Source organism: Mus caroli, chromosome 19 (assembly GCF_900094665.2).
Source record: "Mus caroli chromosome 19, CAROLI_EIJ_v1.1, whole genome shotgun sequence".
NCBI classification, from domain to species: domain Eukaryota; kingdom Metazoa; phylum Chordata; class Mammalia; order Rodentia; family Muridae; genus Mus; species Mus caroli.
The window spans coordinates 31,147,285-31,162,044 of NC_034588.1; the positions used below are offsets into that span (position 1 = coordinate 31,147,285).

The following is a 14,760-nucleotide window of genomic DNA, read 5'->3' on the forward strand; positions in this document are numbered from 1 at the left end:
AATCAACCAGAAGAGGAAAGTGAAACTTGCCACTGAGACCTTCTATGTCCTGAACACAGCATTGGATAAGCTCTGGACTCTGCCTCTGGTGTCTGGACTCTGCCTCTACTTAGAGTGGACTGAGATTTCTGAACTGCTCAGCCCACACCCAGCTTTTCACAGCAGCACAGAAACAGATCACCATCATGAGGTCAGTGCAATCTCTGCTTCTCCAATTAAATGATAAACTGAGCTGATCACTGCACAGAGAGTCTTAAGTTGTCTGCTTACTTGTAGATTGAAAACACTTGCATGAGCATGGCTTTTTTTTATTGGACCTTTTTCATTATTTCTCTATGTAAATGTGCAAGACACTGCAGTTTTTGAAACTGCTCACTGGATGCCCCTGGAGAATATTGATAGACACAGATAGGTCCACTGAAGCACAAAGTTTGACTCAAAGCTAGCAGTAGAGGAGTCACTCTTTCTGGGATTTTTTTGTTGTTTTATTCAAAGTGATCAAGACAATAGAAAGTTTTGTGTGTGTGTGTGTGTGTGTCTGTCTGTCTGTCTGTGTTTCCATGTGTGTGTGTTTGTTTTGTGTATCTGTATGTGTGTCTGTATGTGTGTGTCTCTCTGTTTATGTGTATCTCTGTGTCTCTGTGTGTGTGTGTGTGTCCACATGTGTGTTGCTGCTTATGTATGCAGTGTGTGTATGTGCCTCTCTGTGTTTGTGTGTGTGTTCTTTTTTAAAGGATCCAATCCTTCACTAGCAGCTAGTGTAAGAGTAGGAAACAGTACTGCAAGCTCACTTCATGTTTGTGAAAACTATGACCACTTCATGATTGAGGTTTTAATAAATAGTTCTCACAGATGAGCAGGGGTTTTATTTAAATAGGGTTTTCTTTTTAATTTCTCATATGCCACAAAATCTCAAAGTTTAAAGTTTATGTTTTTTCTAGTATCTAAGGCTTCAGGATAAGCAAAAACCCATTTTCACTAAAATACAAACTCTGCTTAATTTGTAGCTATGAAAGCAGAACACTGGTTACCTAGAGATGGTAAGGGTAGAATATGAAGATACACACAGGAATCTCAGGGATGTCAGACATAATTTATAAGGATTGTGGGTGGACACATGGGCATAAACAATTGTTGAGACCCAGTGTACACAAATCATTAAAATAAGTGCATTGTATTACAAGTAGAGAATAATCATAGAATTTGTGATGTTTTTAAAAAGATTTATTTATTTTGTATATATGCATACACTTTGGGTGTCTTCAGACAAACCAGAAGAGAGCATCAGATCCCATTACAGATGGTTGTGAGCCACTATGGGGTTGCAAGTGCTCTTAACTGTTGAGCCATATCTCCAGACAGTGAATTTTTTTTTAACTGAAACTATACCTGCCATTGGAGGAGACTCAGAAAGGACTAAGAGGAAGGGCTAATGTTTCTGACAAATACATATCAGGGAAGGATACAAGCATTGATGGCTGAGGGAAGGCTGATGACATTAGCTACTGTGGAAGCTAAGAAAAAAGACAGTCTTCCCTACCCTCAACTCCAAGGGTAACAAGGGTTAGCAAGGTTCAGGTTGGAATCACAAGGGATGAAAATCATGCACTTGCAAGGACATTAGCTTACTCATTCCCATAGAATGGGCCTCTGAGAAGATCAGTATTAGTTCTGAGTGTGTCTGACCAGAAAACCGACATGTGTAGAACTTTAATGGCAAACCTGAACAAGCGGCTTTGATGTGTTTTCTGTTTGGCTGAATATAGAGCTACCAATCTAAGCAGGTTCTAGCTGGACCCTCTAGATTTTGCAGGCCAGGAATCTATACCACTACATTCTGTGATACCAGAGGTTGCTTGAGCTGTTCTTCCCCAGTAATGTTAGAAATTGAAGAATGGGGTCAATAAAGGACCTGGGAAGGCACCTGGCCCCTTCTGGATAAGAATCTCCTGTAAAGTCTCATGAAAAGCTCTTGTTCTAGCTACAGCTTTGTCTGTTTTGGCCTTTCAGTCTAGGCAGTAAATGTTCCTACGTCTAAATTTCCCATAACCCAACTTAACCAAATTGAGTATTATGTCTGTCTCTCTGTGTTAGTTACATTGCTTAGGATGCTATGATAAGAGACCTGATGAAAGCAACCTAAGGAAGACAATGTTAATTTATGTCAGCTCAGAGTTTGAGGGGACGAACATGCAGTGAATGCATGGTAGTAACAGCACATGCTGCTCTCACTGTGGTTAGTGAGGAAGCAGAGGCAGGTGAATACTGGTGCCCAGCTTGCTTTATTTCATTTATTTTTTTTTTAAATTTAATCTTAGACCCTGGCCCAGGGTGGTTTGCCACCCACATTTTGGGAGACTTGTACTGTAAACTTAAATGTTTTTGACAACCTTCCTAGATATACCCAAAGGTGTGTTTCTAAGGTAATTGTACACCCCATCAGATTGAGAGTGGAAATTAGATGACACAGCATCTTTCTCCTTTTTACTCAATTTGTGTAAGGGCAGAGGCAGGTAAGAGCTGAAGTCAGTCAAGGCCTTGAAGATGCATGGGTCACTCCTCGTTCAGAACGATCTGCCTCTGGATAGCAGACACCTAGAAGACAACACCTAGAGTTCTAGCTCATTAACATAAGAATTTGTGGATTGCTGTTTTGTGGCTATCTTCATGTCCTTCTGATTCCTCTTCAAGAGTGCTCAAGGATAATTCTGAAATCTAAAGCTCCACCTAATGAGTATGTCTCAGAGAACTGGAAATTCCTTCCTTTCTTTGAGTCAGAGTCTCCTCATGTCACCTTGGCTGGCCTCAAACACACACAGATCAGCTGACTTCTGCCCCCCCCCCCTTTCTCCCTGAGTTCTGGGATTGGGAATGTCCATGGCCAGGCTCAGTATTGAAGTCTGTTTTATCAGAGGTGGGAAGCACACTAACAGGGCCCTCTTCTTCCTGAGGTGCACCTGCCACCCTGTAATTTAGAACAGGGATAAAGAATGACAGCCTCTGAAATTGTACTGTGTTTCTGTCCTGAGTCATTAGCAGCTTTTGTAGATGATTAAATTGCAAAATTGCAGGGAATTCAAGATTATTGAATCAATAAATATAAGGTAAGGCTAAGAAGGGACATGGGTATAGAACTGGTTTAAAGGGACCACAGATTTGTTGATATACATGCTGAAATGGGAGTAATATTTACTTGTGGATGAAGTAGTCACCAGCAAGGCTCCCATTCCTTCAGTGTAGGAAAAACCTCCTGCACTGGCTGTGTGAATCTGTCCACGGGAACTACCACAAATGTATAGCAGGTGGAAGAGAGAAAAGTGTGCAGACTTAAAAGTGGAATGTTTAATTGGAGTTTCAAATCTGAGAAATTGGCAATTAGAAAGGAGAGGCAGAAAATAAACATCTCCTAGAGCCCGTGGCTCACATTGTCATCTGAGTCTNAAACCCAAAAGAAGGTGGTTAATTTTTCAATATCCTGAGTCTCCATCCAGTTACCATGCACAAGTAAACATCACAAGTTACACAAGATTTGTGGGTACTCATTGGAGTGACCATGTTTTTTGTTTGTTTGTTTTGTTTTTCTCCACAGTGAGATCAACCGGGAATCTCTGGAAACAATCCTTCCACAGCTGAAGTGCCATTTCACCTGGAATTTATTCAGGGAAGGAAGTATGCCGAGTCATCTGGAAGACAGGGTGTGCAACCAGGTTGAAAATTTAAACTCTGAGGAGAAGGCAACAATGTATGACTTATTGGCCTACATAAAGCACCTAGATGGCGAAAGCAAGGCAGCCCTGGAGTGCTTAGGGCAAGCTGAAGTTTTACGGAAGTCAGAGCACAATGATCAAGCAGAAATTCAACTTCTGGTCACCTGGGGAAACTACGCTTGGATCTACTATCACATGGGCTGTCTCTCAGAAGCTCAGGCTTATGTTGACAAGGTGAGACAAGTTTGCCAAAAGTTTGCGAATCCTTACAGCATGGAATGCCCAGAACTTGACTGTGAGGAAGGATGGACACGCCTAAAGTGTGGAAGAAATGAACGAGCGAAAATGTGCTTTGAAAAGTCTCTAGAAGAGAAGCCCAAGGACTCAGAGTGCTCCTCTGGGATGGCCATCGCCATGTTCCGCCTAGGAGAAAAACCTGAGAAGCAGTTCTCCGTGGATGCTCTGAAGCAGGCCATAGAGCTGAATCCTCAGAACCAGTACGTGAAAGTTCTCCTGGCCCTGAAACTGCTGAGGATGGGAGAAGAAGCTGAAGGGGAGCGAATGATTAAAGATGCTTTGGAAAAAGCTCCTAATCAAACGGATGTCCTCCAAAAGGCAGCTCAGTTTTACAAGAAAAAGGGTAACCTAGACAGAGCTATTGAATTACTTGAAAAAGCACTGAGATCCACAGTGAACAACAGTTCCCTCTACTCTTTGGTCTTGTGCCGTTACAGGGAAATACTGAAGCAGCTACAGAAAACGGGAGATGCTCACAGCAGTGAGAGAAGACAGAGGATGGGAGAACTGAGAAGATTAACGATGGAGTACATGCAGAAGACTCTTCAGAGGAGGCGAAGTCCTTTGAACTCCTACTCAGATCTCCTCGATTTCCCGGAAGTTAAGAGATGCTATCAGATGGTCATCAGCAAGGAGAGCCCCGATGTTGAGGAAGAAGACCTCTATGAGCGCTATTGCAACCTCCAGGAGTACCACAGGAAGTCTGAAGACCTTGCAGCCCTGAAGTGTTTCGTGAAGTTTCCCAGACATGAAAGGTCAATCAAGAAGGAAGAGGCTAAACAGCAAACATAGGCAGCAGATCTTAACCTCCAGTAGGAAATGTTGGTGGATTCTTGGCACTTTCAAGGATAAAGGAGTACCTGAATGGGTTAGGGGTTTGGGAGGTCACACACTTTGGGGCACAGGCAGGTTTTTCCTTGCACCATCTAAACCTGAGGACAAGAGGAGTGTGTCAGAGTACAGACAGACAGTCTCTCAGCTCCACTGTGAGATAGATGTGCTGTGGAGTGCTGCTTATGGGGAGAATGGGCTGGAAAATCAGGAGCCTTCCTGCCAAGGATTGCTGACAAGCACTCTTGATTGTTTCTTTAAGGAACTGCTTTCTATCCCTGACTGCTCTGCTCATCCTAGCCATACAATTTTCCAGTCAGCACATCTTATTACTAATCATGTAGGGAATGGGGCTTAAAGTTCACAGAGCACATTTTGATCACATTTTTTTCTCTCCAATAAATGGCAACTGCCAACAAAATTCACTCTGGTTTCTTCATTCCATTTCACTGTAGTTGCTTAACCCTGAAAGATTTTTTTTTTTTTTTTTTTTTGCGTAAGGCTAGAATATTTTTTACACATCGTTTTTGTATGCTACTGTGGTTTTACGGCTGTGTGTGTGTGAGTGTGTGTGTGTGTGTGTGTTTGTGTTTGTGTATCCCTAAGAATGAATCTGGAGTTAACATATATGCCAAATAGAAATTGTAGAATAAATGTAAAAGTTTCAATTAGAATACAGTCCTGTGTGAGGTGGTAAGAGGCAGGAAAATAAAACAGAACTATTAAGTCTCAGTGTTTCTTCTTTTATCATTTGGGGTACCTCATGAGACCGCTCAACCCCTTTCTGAAGAAAAAATGAAAGTTTTCTAGAATAAGAGAAGCCAAGCAATCAGGTGGGGAAACATGGTGGGGGATCCTAGGGGTACATGGTGGGAAGTGCAGGAGGATGGACATGATCAATATTTGTTATACAAATGGATGAAAATTTTCCAGTCTTCTCAAGGTCCTTCCTCTGCTAAGATGATTGGAAATTGTGAATGCTCATCAGAGTATCAAATCACAGGTGTTTTAACATCTATGTCTACACTGAGCTAATCAAGTATAATCAGTGTATATAGGAACTTCTATTCTTCTTGCAGTCCACATGATCCAGTTGAGCCCTGTGTACAGTTAGGAGCTGAGTATTTGGCCACACTTCTGGGGGCCCAGAGATATCTGAGCAAATGCCCTCCCATCCGTGTGTGAGGCCACAGGTGGTCAGCACCTGCTTCTGAGACTTTCCCTCTGCTCAGCCTTCAGGAGGGTCTCTCTTCATGTGTTCAATTGCAGACAGTATTGTTGCTGTTGTTGTTTTCAGACAGAGTTGCCCTGTTAGCCAAGATAGGCATGGAATTCACGGTGAAGGACAAGCTTGTCTCAAATAGTTCTCTTGCTTTAGCATCCCTCCTTCTGGGATTTCACGTGTATGGAGCCAAGCTCAGCTTTGAAGTCACTGTTTAATCCATTCATAAGTATCATTTATAGCAACAAGTTATACACAACAAAGGAATAAAAGAGAAATAGGATTAGCTGTTGAATAAATTTCTTCCCCTTAGATGGGTGATTAAATTCTGGACAAAATAACTCAAATAAGTTCTGAAGTGATTGCCTAGTCAGTTTAGTAAATGGAAACTTAATAAGTGGTGTATGTGGGTGGAGGGCCCTGACAATACATGGAACTGCCTCTCCTGATTTAGAACTGTGCAAAAACTCCACACACCAAGGAGCCTCTGATAAACACAAAATATACTTATCAAAACCTGGAAACTTGAAGTAGCTTGACATTGACTGAATGCTCTTCGTAAAGAATGACCAGGGTAACAAGCTTCTGTCCCAGGAAGGTAAGCATCAGGTCAGATTACATGGCATTCTATGTTTTAGGCCAGACTGAACAATACAACAAGACTGTATGTGAAAAAATTACTCATGAGATATGGGGTGGGAAATGGAATAAGGAGTGTAAAAATTAAAATAGTTTAAAATAATGATAAAAAATAAATATACATAATACAAAACTTTTTCGTTGTAAAAATTAGTTGCAGAAGCATGAAAATGAAGCATGGAGGGTGAAGACAATAACGTTGGGATTTAGTGAGAGAGTGGCTTCTGAGAGTTCTTCCTATGGAAAAAATAAGTATTGAAGGTGATTCATGTTCATAGATTGAAGCAGCCATTCCACAGCTTATACATGCATCAGACCATCATGCTCCAGCATGGTCCATGGAATTTATATAAAAGTCAGTCATATTTATATTTAAATGTAATAATGTAATGAAAGGCTATGTAAGGAACAATAGCACAGTAAGTAACGGCACCCTGTAGCATCCCTTGTCACACACCCCCATATGTCATCATCTATTGAATAATTCTAAAACAAAGCTGCATGTTTATGGCACATGTCCCTCAGAAACAAAACACATCATCATTTTCCTGTAACATAAGGCAGGCGTGGGGAAATTTTAAAAAATATGCATAACCACAGGAACATGCTAAGGCATAGGTGTGTGCATGAAAAGAGCGGTGCCATCTCAAAGGGAAGTGCTAGCACTTACTAACCACTTCTCATTGTACGATACTAGTTTAGAAGGTGATAGATGGCACATCTGAGAGTATAATGCTCCAAGCACGTTTATCTATAGATTCTTTCTCATTATGAAATTCTGGAACATGAAGAAGACACAACAATTGCCACATTAAAAGAACACAGATAACCAGATGGAGATAAGGGCAAACTGTTTTAGTTATACCAAACTATCCCAAATCTGTAACATAGAAAATACTCAATTTGTTTGCTTAGAAATGAATTGAAAAGATAGCTGAGATGAGGTTGATCATTTGTTTTACCAGTCCTTTTGTAAGATCTCCCTCACTCTAATTCTCTCTCTCCCCCTTCCTCCCAATCCCTGATCTGCTCCTACATTCCCTCTGTTCCTGTTTATCCCTCTATCTATCATCTATGTTTATACTATCTATGTATCTATGTATCTATGCATGCATGTATCTACAACCTATCTATGTATCTATATATGTATCTATATATCTATCTATGTATCCCTGTATCTATCTATGTATCTAAGTATCTATGTATCTATCTCTGTATGTATGTATGTATGTATGTATGTATGTATCTATCTATCTATCTATCTATCTATCTATCTATCTATCTATCTATCTATGCTGTATCACACACACATGCACAGAATGAGTAACAATACCTATATGTGTATGTTTGTTTCTCCTTTAAATTCTGTATGTGCACACTGACTTACAGGTATTAGAGCATTTCACATAGACAGTAACTAATACAAGTTCTTAGGAGTCTTTCAGATATCCTTCTGGTTGTCTAACCTCCTCTCTCTTTCCCCTGTATTCTTTAAGATTCAGTAGTGTGTATATTCCCAGAGCTTCCTTGCTTTGTCCCTCCTAGCCCTATGCAGTTTGATTTTGCTGTGCTCTGGTTCCATCCAATCAAAGAATACAGATCTTAATGTTCCCAAAAAATACAGTCACAAGTCTGTGATATTAGCAGATTTTATTGAATATGATAGGGTTGGGAAAGCAACAAGGTGTATCACACAACTCTCCATAGTCTGAATGGTGTCAGGTAGCAATTTTGTCATTTTGTTGTTGTTGTTGGCACATCCCACAGAGGTTACTGCTTTATTCTATCGTCCTGAAGCCTTAAATCTTACTTAGTGGTGAATAAATACCAATATATGTAGACCACAGAAATCCACCACAATTATCTGAAATCAAACACTTGTATACAAAAAGATGCATTGATAATTGGGTTGGGGGTCATTGACCAGCAGGTTCTGGCTGTGGTAAAGCCTATAAAAATAGGCCTATGGACTGAAACACTGTAAGGATATCTTGCAATTCTCTCCTTTGTGATGCTCACCATTGCTCATTTATTTTGCTGTCAGATGTTGCTGAAATTTGGGACATCCCATAAAAAATAAGCCTTAATGTGTCAAGTGTCCTTTGATCAGGATACTGGAAGACTGGTGTTAGAGAAGATGCAATCCAAAGGCACACTCATACGGAAAATGTCCAGCCTGTGTGACTGGAGAATGGACACTCCTGGCACACACTCATAGGCCCTCAACCATAAATTAGGGCTGTAGAAGCAATAGAAAGCAATAGAAGCAATAGAAAAGGCACCATCTGTACCTTCCTTCATGGGGTTTTATATAGTTAAGGCAACAGCTGGAAAAGAATCGTAGAAAAGGGAGTCATGCTCACACTTAACAAGCCACTCAAGAAGCTCTACCTCAAAACTCAGGGGTCACTGCTCCTGTGAGCCTCAGGGCCTTCTCATAACATGACATGGCTTCACTTGTGTCCCCTCTCAGTCTGTAGATGAGCCCAAGGAGGCTCAAGCTTTCCAGGACATGATCTTCCTTGCGTCTTTCAGCCAGGTTCTCCAAAGCCTTGAGAAGTTTATCCCTGTAGTAAGAAGTTACCTCTATTTTCAGGCCTTTTAAGTAATGTGTGATGGCTGCCTCTTCTGATTTCTTATAGTATTGTTGGAAGTTGCCATACCGGAAATGAATCTCTTGCTGAATATGATCTTGCAAGTTACTCATGCTTAACACTTTCTGAAAATTGTCCTCTGCTTCTTTTAGCTGACCAATCTCCAAATACATTTCAGCCAGATTAAGATATGCCAATTCATATGTGGGTTTCAGTTCTAAAGTCTTTTTAAAATGACGTATAGCCAAATGGATGGATTCGTCTGCTCTTTTTCTATCTTCCCCTCTTGGTTGCATGTTTGAAGCTTGCTTTATTTGAATCAGTCGTTTCTTATGGCAAAGGCCAATCTGGAAATGCAAGAAGGTGGAGCAAGGTTGTTTCTGCAAGGCTCTTTCAAAGTACTCAAGAGCTTCTTTCACCAATCCTTTCCTTCGGTAAAATTTGGCTACATATCCAAAGACATAAGGCTGTGAGGATATCCTGGGTAGAGTTTCTTTAATGTGTTTTTCTGCTTCTTCTAGTTGGTGTAAATCCTGAAGCTTTAGGGCAAGAAGAACTTTAAGGTATGGATCTTCTGGTTTGACGCTGACAGCCTTCCTTAAATGTTGGAGAGAAGTGCCATCAATGTGATCCAGGCGATAGGCTACGACTGCATAGCCAGCATTGTATTCAGGGTTTTCTGGCTCCACTTTCAGAGCCTTTTCAAAGCAGGCCATGGCTCGTGTATAATTTTGTGTGCCACACTTCAACAAGGCCCAGCCTTCCTCACAGTCCATCTCAGCACACTCCAGCCTGTACCGAAAGGGACTTGAAAATTCCTTGCAAACCTTCTCCACCTTGTCCAGGTAGATCTGGGCTTCTGACAAGCTGCCCCTGTGGTAATGCAGCCAGGCACAGTTGCCCCAGGTCACCAGGCTTCTCCTGCTCAATTGCTCACTTTGGGTCAAGGCTTCAGCTTCATGTAAGCTCTGCAGGGCTTCCTCCTGCTGTTCTTTCAGGTGCCTCACATAGGCCAGGAGGTTGTACATCCCGATGCTGTAGCTGGCATCAAAGAACTCAGTTTCTGAGATTCTTACTTCCAAATCAGGCATGTCATCCTTTTCTATAACCAACCTCCATGTGAAATGGCATCTCAGCTCAACCAGGCTGTCATAGATGGGACTACTATGAGAATTTGCACTGTAAAAAAAAAGACAACACTTATTGATACCTTTTACAAATTCTGTGTACTGGGGATAAACCACATTTAAGTCACCAAACAACCTGCTAACACCAAACAACCTGTATATTAATCCCTTATAGGGAATTAATTTTACATATTAATTGAATAAAAAACACATTACTTAATAGTGCTACCATTTCATTAAAAAAATCTTAAGGTTAATTAATGTAATGACTTCATTAATATTAATCGAGTTTAATCCATGTTGGTGAGCATTACGCTATCTTGACAAAAAATTTAAAGTCACTTAGAATAGTGTCTTTTGGGAGAGAATATATTCATTAAGGCTGGACAGCAGGCAAGCCTATGAGACGTTTTCCAAGTTGATGATTGATATGGGAAGTCCCATCCTATTATGGTTGTTCATCAACGTGGGAAGTCCCATCCTATTATGGTTGATGACATGCCTGGGTAGATGTTCCTGAATTCTAATAGCTGAAGGCTGAGCAACCCTGAAGGAGAAATCCGGTAGGCCACACTTCTCCTTGGTCTCTGATTCAGATCTGGTTTCTGGGTTCCCACTTTGACTTCCTACTGTGCCTTCACCTTGTGATGGTCTACACCTGAAAAAGAAATAATCCCTCTGCTCCCCAAGTTGCTTTTGGTCCTAGTCTTCATCACAGTGATAGAAACCCTTAAAAAGACATTGATGATCCCTAAGAATCAGGAAAGACTAACCAAGAGTGACCCTTATGTCTATAAAGGCCAGAGGACAAGGAGGCCTGCTGGAAAGGCTGTCTGCAAGATCTCAGAAGGCTACTGCTCCCTTGCCATCTCACCACTATGCTTGCACAGAAAGGAGTTGGATGGCTGGGCAAGTTTTCAAAAGGCCTCAGTCCTGGATGACTTTCCCAAATGCCTATGCATGTAATAGATGAGAGGTTGACACCTCCTTCCTCCAACTGGTGCATGGAAGTACAGGACCATAGAGTAAAGCTGACACAGTATAAGGTCAAACGTATCTCCTGTTATGCTTATTGAATATTGCAAGGACAGGTGATTTGTTAGCTTAAAGGATGGATGGGTAAACCTAACCTCTACAATCACAGCAATTACTTCCTGCCATCTATCTAAAAGCATAGTACTGAGGGAATCTCTGTGACTGAGTGTTTCTCTTCCTATGTATCTTCTCTGAAGTTCTCTCTTTAAAAGCACTACGGACAAAAACAAATTTTCTTTTGATAGTTGAAAAAGGCTGTCTCTACAAACTAAAGCTGATTATCACTGAGCAAATTTTTTGACCTGAAGGTTTCTACTCACTACATCCCAGGATGATGAGAACAGGCACTTCCCAGAGAAAATGTCCACATAGATTCATGGTACTCTAGAGCTCTGAAAATATTTGGGGGTGAATCGCTCAAGCTTTCAAAATATTTGACCCAAGCTCAGGTAGGTGAGCACTGGCCCAGTTAGTATGAGAACAAATCTTGAGTGTCCAGTCTCCATTTTAGGGTCCCTGACCAAAGGTTGAACTCAAGTTAACTAACAGGCCAGGAACCAGCACCAGTTTACACACTATGCCCCAACAACACCTGTGTCTAATACGAGTCTCCAAGTGAACCTCCTACAAAACCTGTGTCTAGCACCAATGTCCAGGTTATTCCCCAACATATCTGTAAGTCCAGGTTACAAGCCTGCCCCTGATAATTTACTCCCGAACAACCAAACATATGAAAAAAAATGGAAAGTTCAATTTATGGTTTCACTCCAAACACCAGTACATTATGTTAAAGAGCATAATCACCACCCAACCAGATCTCCATCAGGCTAGATTCCCTCTTCTTGCCTCTGTAAGTAATGACCTAAAACAAGGCTCAGGGTTCTACCTTCCTGCTCTCTCAAGGTTGTCATGGAGCCCAAGCTCAAACTTGGAGACACCCCAATGTGATTGCATCAGAACTGGCGCCTCCGTGGTCTTTTTGAGGTTCCCAAACATTTCTTGGTACAACACTAGTGCATTAATGGCAAATAGACTCCCTTTCAAATGATCTACTCATGGCACTATGTTCAGAGAGAGCATAGCAGGTTTCTCCTTCCCTTGAGGCTGCAGAACTTGAACAACCTCACAGGCTCTGCTGTCACCTGATAGGAAAAACTGCTCTTCTTTCTTACTTTGATGATATCACTTGCTTTCCTCTTGGTTTGGGACCTGAAGGAGACTATAGAGCAGAATATCATCCCAGGTGTGCATTCTCTCCACCATAGGACTGCTGACGAGCCCAAGTCCTCTGTTATCAGGGAGCACTCTGAGATGTGTGCTACAAGGTCTGAATGAGTGCATGGTCACCTAGTCCCCCTCAGCATGTGCTAGATAGGCCTTGTTCAAATTGTCCGACTGGATTCTTGCTCTCTGCTCTTTTGATCAGTAAAGAGCTCACTCTCCCTCACTCCTGTACCCCTGGGGAACTGAAGTATGATTCTCTGGGTCACATATAATCTGAGGTTAAAAATATTGTCTTTTCTTTGCAGTCACCAATATGCTCCTTCTTCTTATGCTAAGTGAAGGCATGTGTGGGAGGAGGGAGCCTGGTGACAGGGCCCTTTTACTATGAGTTTTTCCTCCTGAACCAACTGCAATAACAGATAAGCTCAGAAAAGTAGGTAGAATTCCTTTAAGTGTATTTTTGTTGTTTACTACATCTAACCAAACTAGAAAAGAAAGGGGTGTGTGGTTTTTAGAATCCAAGCTTCACAGTCCTAAGATTCTAATTTGCTGGCTCAGTGTCTAACATTTCAAGCGCAGCACTGGAAATCTCTTGTTATCCCAATTGCTGAGCATACTCCAGAGCTTCTGAGTGACCAGATCTGGGGTTGGAACCTGAGAAGGAGTGTTTCCAGTAGGTACCCAATTGATACTGACACATGAGCTTCAATGGATCTTTGCTGATTTTGTTTAATGTAAGTTTTGCAGTGAGGATATTTTCATAATTTTACCATAAACATAGAAGTCTGATCAGGGTGACTAGAGAGATGGCTCAGTAGCTAACACCATTTACTGCTCCCCCTGAGGACCCTGGTTTAGTTTCCAGAAACTACATCAGGTGGATCATACCTACCCTCTAACTCAGTTTCAGGGAATTTGATGCCTTTTGGCCTTTATGGAACCTGTGGGCATGTGATAAACACACACATGCAATCAAAATTCACACACAGAAGATAAAACAAATCTATTTTATAGAAAACTCTGCACTATCAATGAAAACAAATTGAAAAATAAAAAAAGATCATCTTAAAACTGGCTGCTTCTTCATTCGACCAAGATTCAATCAACTTATCAAATCCCACCCTGCCTCCTCTCCTTTCCCCATTACTCTGAAATCAACCATCTCTTCTCTTCCACTTGGCAGTGTCTGTTCAGGCTCAGGCCTCTGTCCATCCATGGGCAGTCTCTAACCTTTCCCTTGGGAAACTGCCACTGTGGTAGGAAACTATAAGAGTGGTTGGTGCCTCCTTTGGAGAGAAAAGCACCTTCTTATTAAGTCCCTTAAGAGCAATGTGGCCGTTCCTGTGCTAGCTGATGCAGGCAAGAAGTTCTCCTATGCACGTATCCTTATCTTCCTCCCTGGATCCCTTTCATCCATGCTTGATTTCCCACTCGTGGGAAAGCTGAGGCCATGGACTTATTTATCTAGGTCTCTTTGGTTCCTTTTTTTTTTTAACTTTCTTTTTGCATCAGTCACTTGGTTACACCACCTCAGCAATTCATGCAGGGAAAGGTAAATTTTTGATGTTCTTTATGAGTGTCCAGCAATCTACCTCTTGCATTTATGGTAGTTGAATTGTCCTCGAACTCTAGAGAAGCTTCTTGCGACATATAGGGCTCAGGACCCTCCCAGACCTAAAGAATCTCCCTTCCCCTCCTCCCACAAGGCCTAAGGTCATTATGCTATTGCTGTTGTTTGCATCTTACCCAAAACCTTCCCCACTGTGCAGACTGTGCCAACCTATCAACATTAGAACATGAACAGGATGACTCCATAGGAGGAAACATGCCTGGGAACAGGTTAGTTAAGGTTCTATGTTTAGAGTGTCAAAATATACAGAACTATGGTGAGAAATGAAGAGAAAGCCTTTACCTCATGTTGCTGGGAGTCAGAAGTTGCTCCATAGCACTTCAATCCAGGCCAAGAGATGCTTCCAAACTCAATCAAAAGTGTTCTAGGGAGTCTCTGGATAAGCAAGGTATTTATACATGGAAGAATTACCAAATGGTTTGCCACTATCTCAGTTCCTAACTGAAACTGGCAA

At 41.6% G+C, this 14,760-nt stretch overlaps 2 protein-coding genes across 2 annotated transcripts; one reads left to right on the top strand and one right to left on the bottom strand.

Moving 5' to 3' along the window:
* Window positions 1-5,427, top strand: LOC110285937 (interferon-induced protein with tetratricopeptide repeats 3-like). Its single transcript, XM_021152411.2, has 2 exons — window positions 1-190; window positions 3,590-5,427. The coding sequence occupies exons 1-2, from the start codon at window positions 186-188 to the stop codon at window positions 4,794-4,796; spliced, it is 1,212 nt and encodes a 403-aa protein (XP_021008070.1). The 5' UTR covers window positions 1-185; the 3' UTR covers window positions 4,797-5,427.
* Window positions 5,428-8,328: 2,901 nt separating this feature from the next.
* LOC110286033 (interferon-induced protein with tetratricopeptide repeats 1-like) lies at window positions 8,329-14,760 on the bottom strand. The gene is made up of 2 exons (XM_021152488.1): window positions 14,589-14,760; window positions 8,329-10,469 (listed from the first exon to the last, which is right to left on the bottom strand). The coding sequence occupies exons 1-2, from the start codon at window positions 14,618-14,620 to the stop codon at window positions 9,089-9,091; spliced, it is 1,413 nt and encodes a 470-aa protein (XP_021008147.1). The 5' UTR covers window positions 14,621-14,760; the 3' UTR covers window positions 8,329-9,088.

Excerpts from the sequence above, each read along its gene's own strand:
- LOC110286033 (XM_021152488.1), bottom strand. The coding sequence starts at position 14,620 with ATGGAGCAACTTCTGACTCCCAGCAACATGAG. Across the intron at positions 10,470-14,588 it reads CTGACTCCCAGCAACATGAG|TGCAAATTCTCATAGTAGTC; the intron begins GTAAAGGCTTTC and ends TTTTTTTTACAG.